The sequence below is a fragment of the Pristiophorus japonicus genome, chromosome 7 (assembly GCF_044704955.1).
Source record: "Pristiophorus japonicus isolate sPriJap1 chromosome 7, sPriJap1.hap1, whole genome shotgun sequence".
Classification (NCBI taxonomy): domain Eukaryota; kingdom Metazoa; phylum Chordata; class Chondrichthyes; family Pristiophoridae; genus Pristiophorus; species Pristiophorus japonicus.
The window spans coordinates 118,236,058-118,262,065 of record NC_091983.1 but is presented as its reverse complement, the minus strand read 5'-3'; the positions used below and the strand labels follow the sequence as shown (position 1 = coordinate 118,262,065).

Genomic DNA, 26,008 nt, shown 5'->3' with positions numbered 1-26,008 from the left:
GCTGAACATGCAACTTCAGTACCCCATTCCTGCTTTCTCACCATACCCCTTGATTCCCCTAGTAGTAAGGACTTCATCTAACTCCTTTTTGAATATATTCAGTGAACTGGCCTCAACAACTTTCTGTGGGAGAGAATTCCACAGGTTCACCACTCTCTGGGTGAAGAAATTCCTCCTCATCTCGGTCCTAAATGGCTTACTCCTTATCCTTAGACTGTGTCCCCTGGTTCTGGACTTCCCCAACATTGGGAACATTCTTCCTGCATCTAACCTGTCTAACCCCATCAGAATTTTAAACGTTTCTATGAGGTCCCCTCTCATTCTTCTGAACTCCAGTGAATACAAGCCCAGTTGATCCAGTCTTTCTTGATAGGTCAGTCCCGCCATCCCGGGAATCAGTCTGGTGAATCTTCGCTGCACTCCCTCAATAGCAAGAATGTCCTTCCTCAAGTTAGGAGACCAAAACTGTACACAATACTCCAGGTGTGGCCTCACCAAGGCCCTGTACAACTGCAGTAAGACCTCCCTGCCCCTGTACTCAAATCCCCTCGCTATGAAGGCCAACATGCCATTTGCTTTCTTAACTGCCTGCTGTACCTGCATGCCAACCTTCAATGACTGATGTACCATGACACGCAGGTCTCTTTGCACCTCCCCTTTTCCTAATCTGTCACCATTCAGATAATAGTCTGTTTCTCTGTTTTTACCACCAAAGTGGATAACCTCACATTTATCCACATTATACTTCATCTGCCATGCATTTGCCCACTCACCTAATCTATCCAAGTCACTCTGCAGCCTCATGTTAAGTTTATGCAAAATTTCTTCATTGGAGATAGAAATGCAATTATTTCTACCTGGTTATGGGTTGATGAATTTTGGGTACTGTAGTTCCACAGAATCCCTTCTCTTTGAAGCTGCCGCACGCTGCTCCCTCCAATGACCCTGGCCTGTTGATGGGTCTTGCAGGCTGGGACCACGCCGATTTACAGGCCAAGCTGCCACACGCTGCTCCTTCCAAAGCAAGCCGAGGCCATTGGAGGGATATATATATATTATATATATTTTTTAATATGTTTATTTATATATATTCAGGCTCCTTCATTGACTGGAGTAATCCTCATCTGATCATAAATCCCATTGTGCTGTTCTCTACACCTTGGTCTGAGGCATATCTGGATTCCTCAGTTCAACATGTGCTGTTACTGGTGCTTTATTGACTTGCTGTCACATTAAGATTGTAGATCCAGCTTTTTGTAAATGACTTTTAGCTATGAGTTTATCTTGAAGAAAAAGTAAAATTGGCCTTATAGGGGAAATTTGGATTGTATTCTCTATCACAAAATCTTGTACAGATTATTTCTTCTGCTAGATAGAACTGAAGATGGCCATGTGGGGGCACTCTTCAATGGAACAGAAATGAAATACCTCCAGCCTTCAGCCAAAAAGTGGTTTATCTGGATATTTTTCCCCTCTTCTACTGTTGGGTGGCTTATTTACCAATGGAATGTAGAGGACAGCACAAATCAGAGATTGAGGACCATTACATAGTCCATAAGGGATGTTGTCCATTGTTTTACGCTGTGATGTAGCAGGTGTGTTTAAAGCAAGGTGCTGTAGAGATGTGTTGTCCATTAGAAATTGTTGACTAACTACAGGCATGACCTCAGCAACACTGCTTTACCCACATGCACTAATTTTAGTGGAAGATAGGTTTCACACAAGATGGGTAAATGTACTTTGCATGTATATTTATTTAACAAAGATCTAACATCATTCAGTGGAAGACTTTGGAGTCTCCTCTTTCACCAAAGTTTGGAATTCTAGCATGTGTTTTATCAAACACAACACATTTTTGTCCAGCAGTACGAGCCGTACTTTGACTTCCTTAGTGATTGCTGAGAATGTTGACTTGTGCAATGAGACATGCCAAACCCGCTCCTGCTCTTCATCCAGAACACACACAGTTGAATGCTGTCATTATGGGCCCAAGTTTCCACATGATTTGCGCCTGATTTTTAGGAGCAACTGGTGGAGAACGGACTATCTTAGAAATCGCAATTCTCCACATTTTTTTTTCTGCAGTTCTAGTGAGGTAGAACAGTTCTACTTTGGAACAGAATTTTTTCTTCAAAAGGGGGCGAGTCCGGCCACTGACGCCTGATTTCAAAGTTTCCACAGTGAAAACGTACTCCAAACTAAAGTAGAATGGAGCAAGTGAAGATTTTTGTAGAACTGAAAAAACCTGTTCTACACATTAAAAAAATCAGGCGCAGGTTACAAATTAGGCGTCCAGAACGAGGTGGAGGTGGAGGGGGAAGGGGAGGGGAAGGGAAGTCATTAAATTCTACAATCAATCCTTATTTATACTTCTACAAATATTATACAAATAAATCCAACCTGAATAAACATTTATAAGCAAAGAAAAGATTAAATAAACCATCTTCCTACCTGTGTGAAAGTGCTTCAGCCATCATTCGTTCCCGCGGGAGGAAACCGCCGATTGTTGCCGTGGAGGGGAGGGAGGGGGAGGAAACCGGCGTTTGTTGCCGTGGAGGGGAGGGAGGGGGAGGAAACCGCCGTTTGTTGCCGTGGAGGGGAGGGAGGGGAAGGAGACAGCGGTTTGTTGCCGCCATGGAGGGGAGGGAGAGGGAGGAAACTGCCGTTTGTTGCCGGGGAGGGAGGGGAAGGAAACCGCCGTTTGTTGCTGTGGAGGGGAGGGAGGGAGGGGGAGGAAACCGCCGTTTGTTGCAGTGGAGGGTGGGGAGGGGAAGGAGACAGTGAGAAGGGTAGCCTCAGTGCTGATGTGCTGATGGCAATGTGCTTTTATTAAAAAATGTTCAAAAATTAAACAGCTACAAAGAACTACAAAAATGGCCGAGTGCCAATGTTTCCTTCACACTGCGCGTGCGCGAACGCTCCAACGCGCACGCGCAGCGTTGCCGGCAGGAAAAAAACTAATTTAAATAGTACTCGCCCCCTCCCACTTAGAAAATCGGCACGAGTGTAGGCTCCGCCCCCCTGGGCGCCGCGCCAAACAGACAAGGAGCTGCAAAGCGCTCGAGAATAGCGCGTTTTTTTTCTAGCGCCGTTTTAGGCGCGAAAAACGGGCGCCCAGCTCGGAGGAGCGCCCGTTTTTTTATCCTGTGGAAACTTGGGCCCTATGTGTCCTGTTCAAGCTACTTATTATTGTTTGGGCTTGCATTCTGTTGGCTTGAAGCGGGTATTAGTCAAGCTGACCAAAATGACTCTCTTCCCCCTCTGTTGTAAAAAGAAACCACTCTCAAGTCGACAAAGTCCAACAAGTAGTGTTATTCAAGCAAATTCAAGGGAGTGATCCTCAGTTGCCTAAGATACCACACTCAACAATACAGATTTTACAGCATATTTTATAGTACACAAGTTACTGTAATTTGGGTTGTTTTGCGACAGTCATAAATCAGCACACACTGCTTCAACACTTGTATCACATCAATGGAGTTATTCAAGTCCAGCAGGTGTCTCCTGTTATCTTAACTTCTTCTAACCTTGGACTCTCATTCCTATTTTGGCCTTCATTCTCCCTATCTTCTGCACATAACAATGAATAATTTTCCCAAGCTTCTAAAATAAGCTAGCTGTCTCTAAAGGTATCTGTGGTCAAGCATCCCTTGATGAAGAATCATTACCATCTACAGTGTTTATTTCAAAGCTACACCTTACTAACAATTCAAGTATTGCTATTATAATGTTAGCCTAGTCCCACTTCACTCCATACAATGTTCCTGATATTTTCATGGTGCTGAAGTCCAGCGTTTTCACCTATGTTAACACCATTTTAATTGGTAACAATAAATCAGTAACCAAGGAAGTAAAGCACACACAATAATCATATGTGCACATGTATGGAATTAGTAGTGGCCAAAACCATATTTAATTGGTTTGCAAATCCAAACCATTGTATGAAAATGCCCAGTGGACAACAATTATTAATGATTCAAAATGTCAATTTTTAGTGTTTTAAAAGTATAATGTATTAAAAGATACTATAAGCAAAAAGGATGAATCTCGCATGGTTTATAAGGTTATCAGAATGGTTATTGAGATTTTGTTTAGTGGCATGTAACAGGAAACTAGTTACTTGAAGGAATATCCAAACTTTCACCACACTCCATTACAGTGCATTCTCTCAGAAGGTAAACTTCTGAACAGGCCGAAAAATGGTTGCTTTTTGGTTCCATTATTTTCAATGCCTCCTTTCTGGCCTTATTGGAAGTCACTTCTTTTCTTTTCCATTCACTGCAGCATTTAGGTAACTATGACAGAGAAACTCTGTCCCTGCTTGAGTAAATATAATGCCTCATTCTTTCTTCCTCCTTCCTTTTCTTTGATGTCGGGATCAAAATAAATTGGGTTTGTAGTTGAGGTATGTTCTTTGTATCACACCGGAACCATCATTGATAACAACACAATTTGAAGGGAAGATGTCCTTGCAGTTTTCCCCAAGCAAATGCTACTGTACAACTTACTCCTGCAATAAGTAGAGCCCCTTAATTCAAAGTGAGAGTGAAAACTTAGGTAGGTAATCTGCATTTAAAAAAAAAAAAATTTTCACGTTTGAGTTTTATGGTTAAAGTTAATGTTGTCATTTGTATTTTCCATGTCACCACTGAGTTTTGATCTTGGCTTATGCTCCATGACAGGAAGACTTTAAAAAAAAATATCCAAGGGAAAGATTGTTTTGTTGAAAAAATAATGATTTTGTAGAGATACATTTTAGAGATGTAACATAGAAAAACATACTAAATTTTTCATTGTATCATACACTATTTTGTGCTGCCAACAGATTTAAAGGGAACCTTGGAATAGTTAGTCTTGTGTTAATTTAAGTTACTCTGTGTAAGCACAGTGAAGTACTTGCAACTACTATATCTTGTATTCATTGAATTTTTTTAAGTCATTTTTTACATGTTAAGAATACAATAGACACCTGTATCATACTATAATGGGGACGGCAATAACTTTGAAAATGTTTAAACTGTTAACGGTAGAACTTGCACATTACAATTCAGCTTATCTGAGTTGCTATGGTGCATTACTAAAGATCTGTTTTTGATCCTTTGGATATGTTTAATTTAAAAAAAAAACCCACCAGAAATCAGATAAATTGCTTTGATAGTTTTCCAAATCAACCAAGAATATCTGTTTTTTATATAGCCTACTGTGTACAATGAATTGATCTAAATTTAAATGTCTCTGCTGTGCATTACATTTATGTATATCTGTACATAGTGTAGAGAAAGTCTGTGTAATCTACAGAGATTTAAGTAAAATTTTCAAACTACTGGATTGAAATTACTACTATGTAAATTGATTACAGACGAGCCCAGAAAAAATGGCATGTTCAAAGGGAGGGAACATTTTGAGTGATTTTCTGGATACAATACTGCTCTGACCTTCTGAAAAATGTAATTTTTTTTAGAAAATATTCTCAATTTTTATTCAGGTAGAGACTGATATTTTATGTTTGCACATGCTTCGTCTTCCGCTCTGGTAGAGTAAAATATGCGAATGACCTGTGCACATTCCAGTGTAGCTTTGCAAACTTTAATCAAAGCTTGCATTTTGGACAAATCTGGTCATAGAAAAAAATCAACGTCACCTAGTTATTGCATAATTCAAATATTATCATAGTAATTTGGAAATAAAATATTGGTACTAGTAAAAGTAATCATTTTCAAACAACCAGCTGGTTCATTTTAGGGAAGAAAACCTTACCCCAATATGTGACACCAGTCTCACACGAACATGGTTAACTCTTACCTGCCATCTGAAGTGACTTAGCAAGCCATTCAGTTGTATCAAAACTGTTGGTATTACCAAATGCTTGGGTTCTGGACATAATTGTTTTCCTCCTTGTTCTGTTCAATGATTGCAATCTATCCTTACAAAAAGAATGTTCTATTTTTATTTGAATTATAGGTACATTTAAACTGTCTCTTGTTCCTTCATCGTCTGGCAGTGGAGGCTAGGGCTAAAGCTGTTGAATCAAAGAGTTCTTCTATTCAACCAAACCATGTCATGGAAGTGGCAAAGGTAAAACAAACATGTTTTTAAGTTGCAATAATTGATGTTATTTAATATTAATTACACACTAATGTGGGCTAGCTTTTTTTTAATCAGATATGTTAAACATCCAGTGGACAATCATTTCAGTGGACATAGTATAAAACTTTACAAGCCCTCTAGTATGTTTTATTGAAATCTTAGTGACAAAATTTGTTTAATGGAAAAGGTAAGAATCTAAACATCAAATTCTCAGCTCATTAACTCAATACTGTTTTCTTGAACTGAAAGATAATTTTGTTTGTTTGACTAAACTTCCTCCAGTTCTGCTTTCTTCTATTTGCACATGTTAGTGAAAACATTGATATGATGTTTCCTTTGAATTAGTTTCTCTGGAAGCTCCAGTTGAGCTAAAGCCTGCACAGGCAGTATGAGATTAATGGCCTCCTGTGCTATCATTTCTATGATTCCCCGTATAATTAACTTGCAAAATTCTTATGCTTTTCTTCAATCAACACATCTTGAGATGCAGTCTACATTGATCATTGGTTGGCCCACCAATTTATATTTATTCCTGGTTTAAAAGTGCATGGATCGTTCCCAGTAACACACTCATGATGCTTGCCTATGCTGTCTTGTAATATTGTATGGAAATGATGTTCTTTGCTCCTAAGTGAGCCTAATAGCTCAATATTACTGGTAAGCAATCCTGGCTACAAATATGTTGAAACTTGATTTTGTTTTTTGCTCTGAGCAACCTATTGCGCTCCAGCTCGGCTTCAAAATACTCTTCCACTCTTGGGCATACAGAGTTTTGAACAGGAGCGGAAGGCAAAGCAGGCGAACTTGTGGGTTCAGTTGGAATATTTTCCTGATGAAATGAAATGTAAATTCAGAGAAGTGTGTAAACTGGTGAAATTGGTTTCATTGTAAATTTATGCTCAACATTGTAATTTACATGTTAAGCATTCATAGAATCGTTACAGCACAGAAGGAAGCCATTCAGCCCGTCGAGCTCGTGGCTGGTTCTCTGCAAGAGCACTTCAGCTAGTCCCACTCTCCTGCCCTTTCCCCTGCAATTTTTGTTCCTTCAGGTACTTATCCAATTCCCTTGTGACAGCCTCAATTGAATCTGCCTCCTACCACCCTCTTGGACAGTGCATTCCAGATCCTAATCACTCATTGCGTAAAAAAGTTTTTCCTCATGTTGCCTTTGGTTCTTCTGCCAATCACCTTAAATCTGTGTCCTCTGGTTCTCGACCCGTCCGCCAATGGGAACAGTTTTTTTGCTACTCTGTGTAGACCCCTCATGATTTTGAACACCTGTCAAATCTCCTCTCAACCTTGTTTCAAAAAAAATCGAAAAGAGTTTCTCTGCTCTAAGGAGAACTCTAGCTTCTCCAGTCTATCCATGTAATTGCAGTACATCATCCCTGGAACCAGTCTTGTAAATCTTTTCTGCACCCTCTCAAGACCTTCAGATCCTTCCTAAAGTGCGATGCCCAGAATTGGACAGAATACTCCAGTTGAGGTCGGACCAGTGTTTTATCAAAGTTCATCATCACTTTCTTCTTTTTGTACTCTCTGCCTCTATTTATGAAGCCCAGGATGCCATATGCTTTTTTAACCGCTTTTTCAACCTGCCCATTCCCTTCAACAATTTATGCACATGTACTCCAAATCTCTCTCTCTCCATGCACTGCGTTTAGAATTGTACCATTTAATTTATATTGCCTCTCCTCATTTTTCCTACCAAAACTGTATTACTTTGCACTTTTTTTGCGATAAATTTCATCTGCCCATTCCACCAGCCTGTCTATGTCCTCTTGAAGTCCAACACTATCCTCTTCACTGTTCACTATACTTCCAAGTTTTGTGTCACTTGCAAATTTTGAAATTGTGCCCTGTACACCAAGGTCCAAGTTATTAATATACATCAAGAAAAGTAGTGGTCCTAGTTCCTGAAGGGTAAAGTGCTGAAAGGCAAATAAAAGCAGAGACTTTTTAAGGGTTTGTTAACTGATTACCTGTGGCCATTAGAATGCCGATGGATAGAAACGCATACAGGTTTCCTTTGGGGGGGGGGGGGGGGAGAAATAAATTCGAAAAGGCAGTTAGCAAGTTATATTTTGCCTGTGTTACTTGAACGGATTAAAAAAATATATAATATTTCTGTAGTGGATTGTTATGTACTATTGTGTATTAGTGAAAAGATGGCTGTTTTTGACACCAGAAGGTCTGGGTGCTATTCTGTTTCATTTCACACTCCAGTTTAGCTAAAGCAAATGTCTGGGAGCTTCCTGCTCCCATGTCAAAAGACAGGCATTCCCCTTGGGGGTAAAACCCTTGGTCCACAACTTGGGCCATATACTCTACCATCTTATGTTTTTAAGAGGTTTCTCTCTTCCTCGCCATTTATTCTTTCATTTTCTCTCCTCTCTGTGTCTGTCTGTCAAGTAATGTGGGAAAATTGATTTCTCTGTGAAAACTGTTCATTTATCCATCTTCCACAAAAAGAGGAGAATTCACATAGATGTGTTTCAGTAATCAATATAATGAGTAAATAACAACAGCTGGCATTTATATAGTACTTTTAAAATGTCTCCCAGCCACTTCATCAAGGTGTGAAGAAAAATAAGATAACAGGAGAGATGGTTATAACCTTACTCCACGGGTGGTATTAAGGAGGCTTTTAAACAAACAGTGGAAGGGACTCCAGGGCCGGCATCGAACTGGCCGAAGGGACTCCGGGGCCGGTGTCAAATCGCCCGAAGGGACTCCGGGGCTGCCGCTGAATCGGCCGAAGGGACTCAATTTTTAAAACTTTTAATCAACTTTTAAACTTCTTAAACAATTCGGGAAAACTTTAAAATTTTTAATCAACTTGGAGAACTTTTTTTCTATAACTTTTAATCAACTCTTAATTTATTTATTAAACCTTCAATCAACCTGTGTAACTTTTTTAAAAAAAAATAATCTGGAAATACTTTTAAACTCAAACTTTTAAAACAACTTGGAAACCTCTGGGGAAATTTTTAACCTTGGAAGAAACTTCCCAAAACATCCCTCGGAACCCCAGCGGGCAGCTGACCTTCCCAGTGCCGGCCCCTCAACCAAGCCTCAGGCCATCTATCATTAATGGCGCTACTCGGCGCCGAGCTTGCGGCCAACATCTCGCTGTAGGCAATTAGGCTTATACAGCAGTGCCTGGTCTCCAGTCGTCTTGGACTCCCTTGCCACTGGACCAAGACCGTGCTCAGCTTAGTCCGTGTGCATTAAAAGAACTCGGGCACAGGCATCTTCCGCTTCGCTAATATGAAGTTCGGGACCTAGAATGTCAAGACCCTCGTGTACAATTCCAACAGCGAAGGCCAGAATGCCGCACCGCCATAGTTGCCTGGGAATTTAGACGTTTTGACATTGATATCGCCGCCCTAAGCAAGACCCGGCGGGCAGGGGAAGGCCAGCTCAAGGAACATGGTGGAGGTTGCACCTTTTTCTGGAAAGGAAAACCAGCGGAAGAACGCCGCCTTCATGGATTCGGCTTCGCCGTCAAAAATGAACTGGTCGAACGCCTCAAAGACTCCCCCTGTGCAGTTAACGAATGCCTCATGACTCTTTGTCTTACCCTATCCCGGAACCAATGCGCCACAGTCATCAATGCATACGCCCCAACACTTGATGCAACGGATGAGGCTAAAGAGGGTTTTTATTCCAACCTCGAGACATCCCTGTCCCTCGTCTCCACGGGCTACAAATTGATCCTCCTGGGTGACTTTAATGCCAGGGTCGGCAAAGACACAGCCCTCTGAGGAGGTGTGATTGGCAGAGAGTGGGTAGGGAAAGCCAACTCCAGCGGTACCCTACTCCTGACAAAATGTGTAGAACACGAACTCATCACCACCACCCTGTTCCGCCAGAGGGACAAATACAGAGCATCGTGGCAACACCCTCGCTCCAAACACTGGCATCTGCTCGACTACGTCATCGTCCGAGCCAGGAATCGCAAGGCTGTGCTCATCACCCGCGCCATGGCAGGAGCTGACGACTGTTGGACGGACCATCGCCTAATTCGATCTATCATCAATATAAACATAGCCCCAAAGCAGAGGGGACAGCAGAAGCAGTGCCGCAAAAAAGTTAATTCCGGGGCACTTAAAGACCCAGCTAAAAGAGCCCTATTCAGCCAGCGCCTCACAGCTAATCTGGCGTGTCTTGATGACCCTGAGATGCTGAATGCCCACAGCGCTTGGTCTGCCCTCCAGGTCTCTATAAACCAGTGCCAGTACTCAACCAGAAAACGCCAGGACTGGTTTGATGAAAATGATCAGGGGATCCAAGAACTAAAAGATCGTAAGCGCGGAGCATTTCTGAGCCTCAAGCAACAACCCAACTCGGGAGCTGCAAAGCAACGATGCAGACGGCTCAAGGCTGAGGTCCAACAAAAAAGCTGGGACCTAAAGAACAGGTGATGGATGGAGAAAGCACAGGAGATACAACAACTGGCCAACAGCCACGATATGCGAGGATTCTTCATTGCAGTCAAGGCCACCTACGGTCCAAACTCCCAAGGCCCCACCCCACTTCTGGCCAAGAACTGGGAAGCACTCATCAAGGACACCGAGGCTGTTGAGGCCTGCTGGAAGGAGCACTTCAAGATCTCCTCAATCGAGACTCTGCCTTTGACTCGAGTGTTCTCAACTTCATCCTGCAGCATGCGACCCGCCACCACCTCAGTGAAACCCTAACGCTGCATGAGGTAGGCAAAGCCATAAAACAGTTCAAGAATAACACGACTACAGGTGCGATGGAATTCCTGTTGAGGCGGTAAAGTATGGCGGAGAGGCGCTGTTGGCGCAGATGCATAACCTCACCTCTCTCATTTGGAGGGAGGAGAGCATGCCGAGAGATCTGAGATGCAGTGACAGTGACCATCTTTAAAAAGGGGACAAGTACAGGGGAATCTCCCTGCTATCAGCCACTGGGAAGGTTGTTGCGAGAGTTCTTCTCCCTGTGGCTGAGGAGCTCCTCCTGGAATCGCAGTGCAGATTTCGTCCCCTACGGGGCACAACGGACACGATCTTTGTAGTGCGACGGCTGCAGGAAAAATGCAGGGAGCAGCGCCAGCCCTTATACATGGCCTTTTTCATCTTACAAAGGCCTTTGACACTCAACCATGAGGGCTTATGGAGCGTACTCCTCCGTTTTGGATGCCCCCAACAGTTTGTCAACATCCTTTGCTTGTTCCACGATGACTTGCAGGCCGTGATCCTTACAGACCCAATCCATGTCCGGACCGGGGTCAAACAGGGCTGCGTCATCGCTCCAACCCTTTGCTCAATCTTCCTCGCTGCCATGCTCCACCTCACAGTAAACAAGTTGCCCGCTGGAGTGGAACTAAACTTCAGAACCAGTGGGAAGCTGTTTAAACTACACCGCCTCCAGGCCAGGTCCAAGATCACCCCAACCTCTGTTGTTGAGCTGTAGTACGCGGAAGACGCCTGCGTCCGCGCACATTGAGGCTGAACTCCAGGACATAGTCGATGTATTCACCGAGGCATATGAAAGTATGGGCCTTGCATTTAACACCCATAAGACACGGGTCCTCCACCAGCCTGTCCTCGCCGCACAGCACTGTCCCCCCGCCTCCCCACAATCATCAAGATTCACGGCGTGGCCCTCGACAACGTGGACCACTTCCCATACCTTGGGAGCCTTTTATCAACAAAGGCAGACATTGATGCAGAGATTCAACATTGCCTCCAGTGCGCCAGTGCAGCCTTTGGCTGCCTGAGGAAAAGAGTGTTCGAAGACCATGCCCTCAAATCTACCACCAAGCTCATGGTCTGCAGGGCTGTTGTAATACCCGCCCTCCTGTATGGATCAGAGGCATAGACAGAAGACACCAAGTCGCTGGAGATATGTTACCAACGATGTCTCCGCAAGATCCTGAAAATCCCCTGGGAGGACAGGCGCACCATCAGTGTCCTCGCCCAGGCTAACATCCCCAGCATTGAAGTGCTGACCACACTCGATCAGCTTCGCTGGGCAGGCCACATAGTTCGCATGCCAGACACAAGACTCCCAAAGCAAGCGCTCTACTCTGAACTCCTTCCCGGCAAACGAGCCAAAGGTGGACAGCGGAAACGTTACAAGGACACCCTCAAAGCCTCCATGACAAAGTGCGACATCACTGACACTTAGGAGTCCGTGGCCGAAGACCCCCCCTAGGGGAGGGTGTTGAGCTCTTCGAATCTCAGCGCCATGAGCGTGAAGAGGTCAGGCGCAGGCAGCGAAAGGAGCGTGCGGCAAATCAGTCCCACCCCCCTCCCTTCCTCTGACGAATGTCTGTCCCACCTGTGACAGAGTCTGTGGCTCTGGTATTGGACTGTTCAGCCACCAAAGAGCTCACTTTAGGAGTGGAAGCAAGTCTTCCTCAATTCTGAGGGACTGCCGATGAGATGAAGAAGGTGGAAAAGTAAAGGGTTTTAGAGAGGTTTTAAAGAGTAGGACCTAGGTGTGGCTGTGCCATCAGCTGCCAATTGGGGTGAAGGAAGGGGGCTGCACAAAAGGCTAGAGTGAGAGGAATTGAGATTTGGAGGGGAGGGGGGAGGCAAGTTGTAAGGCTAGAGAAGGTTACCGAGATGGGGAGGGTCATGGCCATGGAGAAATTAAAACACAAGTGTACTATTTTAAATCAGCAGTTGAGGAACTGGGTGCCAATGTTGGTTAGCATGGACCTGCATGATGAGCTGATTGACGTGGGATTAGATACATGCAGGAGAGTTATGAAAGAACTGAAGTTTGTGGAGATTGGGAGTCAGATCAGAATAGTATTGGAATAGTTGAATCTGATAAGTCATGTACGAGTGTTTCATTGGTAGGTTGGCTGAGGTAGGGGCAGAGGCATTAGTAGATGTTAGAGGTGGGATCAGAAGTGCAGCTTGGGGTCAGACGGCGCTGGCATGCAGACAGTGAAACAGTAGCCATGGAGGGGGATTAAGTTGGTAGCAGGTATGAAGTTTACAACGGGAGCCGAAGATGATGGCCTTGGACTTCCCATTATTCAGCTGAATGAAATCATTGTGTCTGCCGTGGCTCAGTTGATAGCACTCAGCTCCTGAGTCAGAAGGTTGTGGATTCAAGTCGCACTCCAGAGACTTTTTTATTCATTCACGGGATGTGGGTGTCACTGGCAAGGCCAGCATTTATTGCCCATCCCTAATGTCCTTTTGAGAAGGTGGTGGTGAGCTTCCATTTCAGAGGGCTGTTAAGAGTCAACCACATTTTTGTGGGTCTGAAGTCACATATAAGCCAGACTGGGTAAGGATGGCAGATTTCCTTCCCTAAAAGACATTAGTGAACAAGATGCACTTTTACAACAATCCAGTAGTTTCATGGTACTAGCCCTTTTAAAATTCAAGATTTATTTAATTAACTGAATTCAAATTCCCCAGCTGCCATGGTGAGAATTCAAACTCGTGTCTCCAGATCGTGAGTCATAGAAACATAGAAAATAGGTGCAGGAGTAGGCCATTCGGCCCTTCGAGCCTGCACCACCATTCAATAAGAGAATAGCTGATCATTCACCTCAGTACCCCTTTCCTGCTTTTTCTCCTTGATCTCTTTAGCCGTAAGGGCCATATCTAACTCCCTCTTGAATATATCCAATGAACTGACATTAACAACACTCTGCGGTAGGGAATTCCATAAGTTAACAACTCTCTGAGTGAGTGAAGAAGTTTCTCCTCCTCAGTCCTAAATGGCTTACCCCTTATCCTTAGACTGTGTTCTCTGGTTCTGGACTTCCCCAACATCGGGAATGTTCTTCCTGCATCGAACCTGTCCAGTCCCGTTAGAATTTTATATGTTTCTATGAGATCCCCTCTTATCCTTCTAAACTCCAGTGAATACAGGCCTAGTAAATCCAGTCTCTCCTCATATGCCAGTCCCGCCATCCCGGGAATCAATCTGGTGAACCTTCGCTGCACTCCCTCAATAGAAAGAACGTCCTTCCTCAGATTAGGAGACCAAAATTGAACACAATATTCCAGGTGAGGCCTCACCAAGGCCCTGTACAACTGCAGTAAGACCTCCCTGCTCCTATACTCAACTCCCCCAGCAATGAAGGCCAACATACCATTTGCCGCCTTCACCGCCTGCTGTACCTGCATGCCAACTTTCAATGGCTGATGTACATGACACCCAGGTCTCATTGCACCTCACATTTTCCTAATCTTGCCACCATTCAGATAATCTGCCTTCGTGTTTCTGCCCCCAAAGTGGATAACCTCTCATTTCTCCACATTATACTGCATCTGCCATGCATTTGCCCACTCACCTAACCTGTCCAAGTCACCCTGCAGCCTCTTAGTGTCCTCCTCACAGCTCACACCGCCACCCAGCTTAGTGTCATCTGCAAACTTGGAGATATTACACTCAATTCCTTCATCTAAATCATTAATATATATTGTAAATAGCTGGGGTCCCAGCACTGAGCCCTGCAGCACCCCACTAGTCATTGCCTGCCATTCTGAAAAGGACCAGTTTATCCCGACTCTCAGCTTCCTGTCTGCGAACCAGTTCTCGATCCACGTCAGTACATTACCCCCAATACCATGTGCTTTGATTTTGCATTCCAATCACTTGTGTGGGACCTTGTCAAAAGCCTTTTCCAAGTCCAAAAACACAACAACCACTGGTTCTCTTTTATCCACTCTACTAGTTACATCCTCAAAAAATTCCAGAAGATTTGCCAAGCATGATTTCCCTTTCATAAATCCATGTTGACTTAGACCGATCCTGTCACTGCTTTCCAAATGCGCTGCTATTTCATCTTTAATAATTGATTCCAACATTTTCCCCACTACTGATGTCAGGCTAACCAGTCTATAATTACCTGTTTTCTCGCTTCCTCCTTTTTTTAAAAAGTGGTGTTACATTAGCTACCCTCCAGTCCATAGGAACTGATCCAGAGTCGATAGACTGTTGGAAAATGATCACCAATGCATCCACTATTTCTAAGGTCACTTCCTTAAGTACTCTGGGATGCAGACTATCAGGCCCTGGGGATTTTGCAGCCTTCAATCCCATCAATTTCCCTAACACAATTTCCCGCCTAATAAGGATTCCCTTCAGTTCCTCCTTCTCACTAGACCCTCGGTCCCCTAGTATTTCCGGAAGGTTATTTGTGTCTTCCCTCGTGAAGACCGAACCAAAGTATTTGTTCATCTGGTCTGCCATTTCTTTGTTCCGCATTATAAATTCACCCGAATCTGACTGCAAGGGACCTACGTTTGTCTTCACCAATCTTTTTCTCTTCACATATATCTAGAAGCTTTTGCAGTCAGTTTTTATGTTCCCGGCAAGCTTCCTCTCATACTCTATTTCCCCCCTCCTAATTAAACCCTTTGTCCTCCTCTGCTGAATTCAAAATTTCTCCCACTCCTCAGGTTTGCTGCTTTTTCTGGCCAATTTATATGCCTTTTCCTTGGCTTTAACACTATCCTTAATTTCCTTTGTTAGCCATGGTTGAGCCACCTCAGTTTTATTTTCACTCCAGACAGGGATGAACAATTGCTGAAGTTCATCCATGTGATCTTTAAATGTTTGCCACTGCCTATCCACCGTCAACCCTTTGAGTATCCTTTGCCAGTCTATTCTAGCCAATTCACGTCTCATACCAACGAAGTTACCTTTCCTTAAGTTCAGGACCCTAGTCTCTGAATTAACTGTCACTCTCCATCTTAATAAAGAATTCTACCATATTATGGTCACTCTTCCCCAAGGGGCCTCGCACAGCAGAATTGCTAATTAGTCCTTTCTCATTACGCATCACCCAGTCTAGGATGCCCTGCTCTCTAGTTGGTTCCTCGACATATTAGTCTATAAAACCATCCCTAATACACTCCAGGAAATCCTCCTCCACCGTATTGCTACCAGTTTGGTTAGCCCAATCTATATGTAGATTGAAGTCGCCCATGGTAACTGCTGTACCTTTATTGTACGCATCCCTAATTTCTTGTTTGATGCTGTCTCCAACCTCACTACTACTGTTTAGTGGTCTGTACACAATTCCCACCAGCATTTTCTGCCCTTTGGTATTCCGCAGCTCCACCCCTACAGATCCCACATCATCCAAGCTAATGTCCTTCCTTACTATTGCGTTAATGTCCTCTTTAACCAGCAACGCTACCCCACCTCCTTTTCCTTTCTGTCTATCCTTCCTGAATGTTGAATACCCCAGGATGTTGAGTTCCTAGCCTTGGTCACCCTGGATCCATGTCTCTGTGATGCCAGTTATATCATATTCATTAATTGCTGCCTGTGAAGTTAATTTGTCCACCTCATTACGAATACTCTTCGCATTGAGGCACAGAGCCTTCAGGCTTGTCTTTTTAACACACTTTGCCCCTTTTAGAATTTTGCTGTAATGTGGCCTTTTTGATTTTTGCCTTGGGTTTCTCTGCCCTCCACTTTTACTTTTCTTCTTTCTATCTTTTGCTTCTGCCCCCATTCTACTTCCCTCTGTCTCCCTGCATAGGTTCCCATTCCCCTCTCATATATTAGTTTAACCCCTCCCCAACAGCAGTAGCAAACACTCCCCTTAGGACATTGGTTCCAGTCCTGCTCAGGTGCAGACCATCCAGTTTGTACTGGTCCCACCTCCCCCAGAACCGGTTCCAATGTCCCAGGAATTTGAATCCCTCCCTTCTACACCACTCCTCAAGCCACGTATTCATCTGAGCTATCCTGCGATTCCTACTCTGACTAGCACGTGGCACTGGTAGCAATCCTGAGATTACTACTTTTGAAGTCCTACTTTTTAATTTAGCTCCTAGCTCCCTAAATTGATCTTGTAGGACCTTATCCAGTTTTTTTTACCTATATCGCTGGTACCTATATGCACCACAACAACTGGCTGTTCGCCCTCTCCCTCCAAAATTTCCTGCAACTGCTCCGAGACATCCTTGACCCTTGCACCAGGGAGGCAACATACCATCCTGGAGTCTCCATTGCGGCCACTGAAACGCCTATGCATTCCCCTTACAATAGAATCCCCTACCACTATAGCTCTCCCACTCTCTTTCCTGCCCTCCTGTGCAGCAGAGCTACCCATGGTGCCATGGACTTGGCTGCTGCTGCTGCCCTCCCCTGATGAGTCATCCTCTCTTTCTCCCCCCCCCCCCCCCCTCTGCCAGCAGTACCCAAAATGGTATATCTGTTTTGGAAGGGGTTGACCGCAGAGGATCTCTGCACTACCTTCCTTCCAGTGCTCTTCCTGTTGGTCACCCATTCCCTATCTGTCTGTGTAACCTTTACTTGCGGTATGACCAACTCACTAAACGTGCTATTCACGGCATCCTCAGCATCGCGGATGCTCCAGAGTGAATCCACCGGCAGCTCCAGTGCCACAATGCGGTCTGTCAGGAGCTGCAGCAGGATACACTTCCCGCACATGTAGTCGTCAGGGACACTGGAAGCGTCTGAGTTCTCGTAGCACAGGAGGAGCATGACACTTGTCCGAGCTCTCCTGCCATGATTGAACCCCTAGATTAACTTAATTTGGCAACAACAATGATGAGGGTTACCGCTTGATAAAGGAAAAGAAAAAGAAAAACTACTCACCAATCACCAACCAACCACTCCTCCAGGCTTCTTGACATTAAACCGAGGTCCCGTCTGCTCTCAGGTGGACGTTAAAGATCCTATGGCATTATTTTGAAGAAGAGCAGGAGAGTTGTCCCCAGTGCCCTATCCAATATTTATCCCTCAATCAACATCTAAAACAGATTATCTGGTCATTATCACATACCTGTTCGTGGGAGCTTGCTGTGTGCAAATTGGCTGCCGCGTTTCCTACAACAGTGACTACACTTCAAGAATACTTAATTGGCTGTAAAGTGCTTTGGGACCTCTGATTCACGACCCTCTGAGAAGAAATTCTCCTGATTTCCGTTTTAAATGGGTGACTCCTTATTCTGAAACTATGCCCCCTAGTTCTTCCATGGTCATGAAAGGTGCTATATAAGTGCAAGTCTGTCCTCATCCAGAACTAAATGTCAAACAAACTATCTGGCAGCACCAAGGTAGTGGAAGATTGAGAGGGAGTGTGTAGGGCTGGGTGTCATCAAGATATTCGTGGAAACTGACCCCATGTCTGCAGATGACATCACCAAGGGGCAGCATGTAATTCAGGGATTTAAACAGGGAGTGGAATCCCTTTCGGTTTTGGTAAATCTCTGGATCCTCTAAAGGTGCTTGCAGGCCTGAACCTTGGGGAAGGCAGCAATTCATGCAAAACCTACACCCTTTCATTCTGTGTCTCAATGATCATTGGGAACTTTATAAAGTTGCGAAAGAACAACCCCTGCACCGAACGTCTTTTACCTGCGGCTCCCCACCCCCTCGCGTCAGGACCGTACCCACAGTGATACCAAGATGTCATGCAACAACGCGGCCAGAGTCCTGCTGTAAAAGGGGGATAGACAATGGAGACGCCATGTGTAGATCCCCTGGAGAAGCTCCGGGTATGGAAAGCCCTGCTTCTGAGTGGCAAGGCTGTTGCTCGGCCTCACCACTCTCAGGTGATATGGGTCTGGGTGCTGTGACAAAGGTCGAGACCATTAATTGCGCAATGCCATTGACTGCCTCAATGTTCTCGTGCATTGCAGAGACAATCTGCGACATGCCCTCCCTCATGTCCACAGACAGTGTCGCAATGTTTGTGGGAAAAGCACCTAAGACCTCCAGGAGCTCTCCCTGCACAGTCCCACCATGTCCAGCTGTGCATCTGCCTGTCTGTCAGCAGACCGGCTTTGCCGGCTCGCACTCTAGAGATAGGGCATACGGGATTCAACCCTGGTAGTGCATGGCTGCATGCCACTTGAAACCGGGGCCTCGGATTGGCCAAAGCCCGAAAATGTGTCTTCCTGCTCGGAGCTACAGGCCGCTGCTAAAAAAGGTGTTGATTGCATCGGTGCCCCCCCCCACCAGAATAGCTTCCAGAGTTTCCTTGTCTTTGATTATCTTCCTGGTCCCCCTTCTCCACCCCCACCCCTGAGGTGGAGGCTTCTATTGGCAGATATGGCGCCGCCTCATCTGGAAATAGAAAACAACAGACGAGTCGTTAGCAGCAGGGGAGGGGACAGGGTGACATGAGGAAGGTCACATAACACAGGCTCATTTGAAAGACCGACGCTACTGCATTATATGTAGCCCACAGACACTGCATCACATTGCCCCAACCCAGCCCGGGGATTTTGCAGGACTTGCCTTCAGTTTTGAACAGGGGTAGTTTACATCACTGAGGCACTTATCAAAGCTGCCACCCGCTCCTCCAGGTCCGGCAATGTCTGGGGTGGACCACAGCGGTTGTGCAACAACTTTTCCAGCAAAGATGACAATTGGAATGGTTACCAGAAGGCCCATCTGCTCTTGTGGCACAGACACAGCCATCAAAGCACTTGTACCCATACTGTGTCCATTTAATACAGTCCTCTGTTTAATGGCCCTGGTAGTTGCACTTTGTTCATGAGGAAGACATCAAAGTGCAGAAACATCTTTTAAGATGTCAAAAAGCAGTCTTACTAATGTGTGACGATAATTCATGGCAAATAAGGTGCAACACAAAGCCTACCTATACCAACATGTGTCAGATTTACAATTTAACTACTGAACGAATGCATGAATAAAAATATTACTTACTCTGACGACCCTGCAAATGGTCATTGAATTTTTTCTGGCATTGCTTATGGTCCCTCTTGATATTATCGACTGAGGAAACCTCCTCGGCCACACTGATCCACAGACAATTTCACCCAGCTGGGAGGGTTTTACTGGCACCCCTCCTATTAAATTTCCCCCATCTGCTTTGCACGATGAGGGCCTAGTTTGCCTCATAACTGAACTTTGGGGCTCTGCCTGCTGATGACCCCTTCCATCGTGGCTGCTTGCTCTGTATAATAAAAAAAAATTTAAATAGCTGTTTCAGCCCTGGATGTACTGCGCATGCGCGGGCACACCCTGACAGCTGACCAGAATCGTGGGAAGAAGAAAAAAAATCGTGAGGAAAAAAAAATTGTGCATGCTCAGAAGGCCTGTTGTTTCTTTTTTCGATCACAAATTTCGGCTCCGGCCTGCGGACACTCATGCAAGGCCGGATTTATCGCTATCGCTGGTCACCATTCGGCGAATTTTGCGACGTCCAGCGATAACGCTACCCCGGCGCTTAAACAAAAATAATAACTACCGCTGCGATTATCGCCCAAAAACGGGCGAAATTGCTAAAACCCAAATTTTTAGCCCTTGGAATCTACATGGTTGAAGAAATACATTTAGCTAACTTAAATACCTTGGGTTTTTTTTGTTCCTGGAATGTGGGAGTTGCTGGCAAAGCCAGCATTTATTGCTCATCCCTAATTGCCCTTGAGAAGGTGGTGGTGAGCCGCCGCCTTGAACCGTTGCAGTCTGTGTGGTGCAGGTACTCCCATAGTGCTATTAGGGAGGCAGTTCCAGGATTTTGACCCAACGCGCATGAAGGAACGGCAATATATTTCCAAGTCAGGATGGTGTGACTTGGAGGTGATGGTGTTCCCATGTGCCTGCTGCCCTTGTCTTTCTAGGTGATGGAGGTCATGGGTTTGAGAGGTGCTGTCGAAGAAGTGAGTTGCTGCAGTCTATCTTGTAGATGGTGTACACTGCAGCCACGGTGTGCCAGTGGTGGGGGGAGTGAATGTTGAAGGTGGTGGATGAGGTGCCAATCAAACGGGCTGCATTGTCCTGGATGGTGTTGAGCTTCCTGAGTGCTGTTGGAGCTGCACTCATCCAGGCAAGTGGATAGTATTCCATCACACTCCTGACTTGTGCCTTGTAGATGGTGGAAAGGCTTTGGGGAATCAGGTGGTGAGACATTCACTGCAGAATACCCAGACTCTGACCTGCTCTTGTAGCCACAGTATTTATGTGGCTGGTCCAGTTAAGTTAACATTTGTCTTATTAAAAGAGCAAGTAAACATAAGAAATAGGAGCAGGAGTAGGCCACCTGGCCCCTCGAGCCTGCTCCGCCATTTAATAAGATCATGGCTGATCTGATCATGGACTCCGCTTCACTTCCCTGCCCACTCCCCATAACCCTTTATTCCCTTATCACTCAAAAATCTGTCTATCTCACCGCCTTAAATATATTCAATGACCCAGCCTCCATAGCTCTGAGGCAGAGAATTACACAGATTTACAACCCTTTGAGAGAAGAAATTCCTCCTCATCTCAGTTTTAAATGGGCAGACCCTTATTCTTAGACTATGCCCCAAGCTTTAGTTTCCCCTGTGAGTGGAAATATCAGGCCCAAATTTCCCCAACCCCTTTTTTCAGCGCACTCTCCTGAGATGCGCCAACTTTGTGCGCTGGAAACGGCGCCAAAAAACGTACTCACGATTCTGGCCGCTCTGCTGTGAGTCCCGGGTCCTGGCATGGCGCTCCTCGTGGGGTGGGGGGGGGGGGGGGTATGTGGAGCTACAGCCCTGCACCGAAAACAGTGCCGGCAGCTGCGCACATGCGCAATAGAGCAGTCACGCATGCGCAGCAGCTCCTTCCCATGATTGTGGTGATGATGCCTGACGAGCGCGTCCTGCCCCTATCCCAGGCCAAATGGCCTGCCACACAGACTGGTGGACTGAGTTTTGATCAGGGCGAGAGAGAGAGGGGTAGAGGTTGGTCATCTTTGGCTGCAGTCTAGTAGTTTGGACCGAGGATAGCTTGTCGTGTAGCGACGTCGCTTGCCATGCTGGGCTGGCTTTGCGATCATTTGGTTGGGTGGCGGTTTGCCAAAGAGTCTCTGCAGTTCTGTGTGTTGCGCTGGACCTCTGTGTCCTTCCACACGTGGCCCGCTTGGCTCTAGCACACTTGCCGACCACTGAGCGTGCGTCCAAGTCAGTCCGCATACATCTCGCCGCCATCGCTGCTGCCTGCTTTTATCCTCCGACATTCCGCGCTGCTCAGCCACTGCTTCTGGCCTTTCTATCTATCTCTCTCTCGCTCGCTCAGATGTCGCCTGTCCCTCTGGCGCTCACGCTTTCTTTCCTACCCACCAACCAACCAGGCCGGCCGGCGCCGACGAAATACCTTTCTCCCTACAACCTACGACCCCTGGGCTGAACTCGGGCGTGACAGCCAATTTCCCAACTCCATTCGGGGCTAAATGTAGTCGTCTGCGGTCCCTCACGTGAGGGAACCGAAGCTCCATGCCTCTGCCAGGTTAAGGCTGCCGTTTTTAAAGCCCAACCAAAAACCCGAAAAATGGGCAAAAAGGGTTGAAAGTCGGTGGGCTGCCAGCCGTGTTCTCTGTCCCCTATCCCAGGCCGAAGGGACTCCCGCGCGGCCAGTCACTGACGAGTTTAGTTGAAGTTAGATTTACTTCAGTTCTTTATGCTTATTACTTTTTTGTGCTTGTGGTGCTTTAAATGTAGTTACTTGCGCCGATTCCTTAACTCTCGGTAAGGTTTTTCCTGTGCAGACAGAAGTGGCAACATATGCTGGCCTAAGTTAGTTTGGAGCAACTATTTGCTGGCCAAACACCTAAAACAGGAGTAAGTGGCTGGGAACGCCCCCTTTTGGGAAAAAAAAACTAACACAAAAAAAACCTACCTATCACATACACTGGTGCAAATTAAATGGCCAGAATTACAACTAAAAGATATTCCAGAAAAACCAAGTTGCTCCAAAAAAAACGGAGCAACTCCTGGGGAAATTTGGGTCCATCCTCCCTGCATCCACCTTGTCGAGCCCCATCGTTATCTTGTATGTTTCGATAAGATCATCTCATTCTTCTGAACTCCAATGAGTCGAGGCCCAACCTGCTCAACCTTTTTTCATAAGTCAACCCCATTATCTCCGGAATCAACCTCGTGAACCTTCTCTGAACAGTGCAATGCAAATATATCCTTCCTTAAATATGAAGACCAAAACTGTACGCAGTACTCTAGGTGTGGCCTCACCAATACCCTGCACAGTTGTAGCAGGACTTTTCTGCTTTTATACTCTATCCCCTTTGCAATAAAAGCCAACATTCTATTTGCCTTCCTGATTACTTGCTGTACCTGCATACTAACTTTTTGTGTTTCATGCACAAGGACCCCCAAGTCCCTCTGTACTGCAGCACTTTGCAATTTTTCTCCATTTAAATTATAATTTGCTTTTCTATTCTTTTCTGCCAAAGTGGATAACCTCACATTTTCCCACATTATACTCCATCTGCCAAATTTTTGTTCACTCAGCCTATCTATATCACAATTTGCTTTCCAATCCATCTTTGTATCATCAGCAAACTTGGCTACATTACACTCGGTCCATTCATCCAAGTCACTAATATAGATTGTGAATAGTTGAGGACCCAGCACCCAGTTGCGGCACCCCACTAGTTACTGTTTGCCAACTGGAAAATGACACATTTATACCGACTCGGTTTTCTGTTAGTTAGCCAATCCTCTATCCATGCTAATATATTACCCCCAACCATATGAACTTTTATCTTGTGCAGTAAGCTTTTAAGTGGCACCTTATCGCATGCCTTCTGGAAATCCAAACACACCACATCCACAGGTTCCCCCTTATCCAACCTGCTCATTACATCCTCAAAGAACTCCAGCAAATTTGTCAAGCATGATTTCCCTTTCATAAAGCCGCACTGACTCTGCTTGATTGAATTATGTTTTTCCAAATATCCCTCTACTGTTTCCTTAATAATGGACTCCAACATTTTCCCAACCACAGATGTTAGGCTAACTGGTCTATAGTTTCCTGCTTTTTGTCTGCCTTTTTTTTTTAAACATTTGCAGTTTTCCAATCTCATGGGACCATCCCAGAATCCAGGGAATTTTGGTAGTTTACAACCAATTTATCCACTATATCTGCAGCCACTTTTTTTTAAGACCCTAGGATGTAAGCCATCAGGTCCAGGGGACTTGTCCCCCTTTAGTCCCATTATTTTACCGAGTACTGCTTCATAAGTGATCATGATTGTATTAAGTTCCTCCCTCCCTATAGCCCCTTGATTATTCACAATTGTGATGTTTTTAGTGTCCTCTACCGTGAAGACCGATACAAAATGGTGTAGAAATTCAGACGTACCCGGGTCCTTGCAACGTTTCTATGGACCCGGGAAGGCATCGGAAAAGCTGGTTTTCAGCGTGCAATGTGCATGTGCTGAAAACCGGCTTTTCCGATCTGTCAAGCTCCAGCTTGACAGATCGTAGCCAGATCGGGAGCGAGGACATTTGTATGTGCGAGCTTGCAATATTTACGCATATCTTGCCCAGCAAATGTCCTCAAAAATCTTGCACCTGAAAAAGCAGGCGCATAGCCTACTTTTATAGGTGCAAGTGTTTTAAAACACACACAAACGTATTAAAATAAAGTTATGAAAACATTTTATTGTTTAAAAACCCTCCCCACAACGGTAAGTTTATTTTAAGGCATAATTTTAAAAGTTTTAATCGGGAAAATATTTTTTTTTAGATAAGACATTAATAACCTTAATTTAAATATGTAATGTATATTTTCTATTAGCGTTTTGGGTGTTTGTGGGGCGGGGGTTCTCATTCATCATAATAGGAATTTTGGACTTAGGAAATGCCTATTACTATGAATGAGAATACTATACCTGATTGGCTGCCCAGAGCCATGTGGCTCCAGCTCCAGGCCTGCGCACGTCCCGAAGTGCATGCGCTGCGACGGGCAGGGAGAGGAGGCCTGTGGATCGGGAAGTCAAGCGGGCGCAGCAGCTTCAGGTAGGTGCGCATTTTTTCTCTCAATTCTAGTCGAACGCCCGCGGGAAGGAGAAAGCCGAATTTCTACGCCAATATTTGTTCAATGTCTCTGCCATTTCCCTGTTCCCCATTATTAATTCCCCAGTCTCATCCTCCAGAGGACCAACATTTACTTTAGCCACTCTTTTCCTTGTTTGCTGGCTTTAAAAGTTTCCCAATCCTTTGGCCTCCCACTAGTCTTGGCCACATTGTAAGCTCTTGTTTTCAATTTGATACCATCCCTTATTTCATTAATTAGACACAGATGGTTAACCTTTCTCTTTGCAGTCTTTCCTTCTCATTGGGATATATTTTTGCTGCAAGTTATGAAATATCTCCTTAAATGTCTGCCATTGCTCATCAACTGTCCCATACTTTCATCTGTTTTCCCAGTCCTCTTTAGCCAACTCTGCCCTCATACCTCTGTAGTCTCCTTTATTTAAGCTTAGGACACTGCTTTGAGATCCAACCTTCTCACCCTCCAACTGAATTTTATATTCAACCATGTTATGGTCACTCATTCCTAGAGGATCCTTTACTACGAGATAATTTATGAATCCTGTCTCATTACACAGTACCAGATCTAAGATGGCCTGCTCCCTGGTTGGTTCCGCAATGTACTGTTCAAGGAAACTATCCCGGATACACTCTATGAACTCTTCCTCACGGCTACCTTGGCCAATTTGCTTTGTCCAATCAATATGAAGGTTAAAATCGCCCATGATTATTGCCATTCCTTTATTAAAGCCTCCATTATTTCTTGATTTATACTCCGTCCAACAGTGTAACTACTGATAGAGGGCCTATAGACTATGCCCACCAGTGACTTTTCCCCCTTATTATTCCTTATCTCCACCCAAACTGATTCTACATCTTGATCTTCTGAGCCAATATTGTTTCTCACTAATTCACTGATCCCATCCTTTATTAACATTGCTACCTCACCTCCTTTCCTTTCTGTCTGTCCTTTCGAATTGTCCACTACCCCTGAATATTTATTTCCCAGTCCTGGTCACCTTGCAACCGCGTCTCTGTAATGGCTATCAGTTCATACCCATTTATTTCTATTTGTGCCGCCAACTCATCTATTTTGTTACGAATGCTACGTGTATTCAGATAAAGAGCTTTTAAATGTGTGCTTTTTTGTTGCATTTTTTCCT

General features: G+C 44.9%; 1 protein-coding gene across 1 annotated transcript in view; it reads left to right on the top strand.

Moving 5' to 3' along the window:
* Nucleotides 1-26,008, top strand: part of cenpw (centromere protein W) — a 53,386-nt gene that overhangs the window by 11,672 nt on the left and 15,706 nt on the right. Inside the window, exon 2 of the mRNA XM_070884447.1 lies at nucleotides 5,962-6,075. Within this exon, the coding sequence (XP_070740548.1) occupies nucleotides 5,962-6,075 (114 nt within the window). The remainder of the gene's footprint in view (nucleotides 1-5,961; nucleotides 6,076-26,008) is intronic.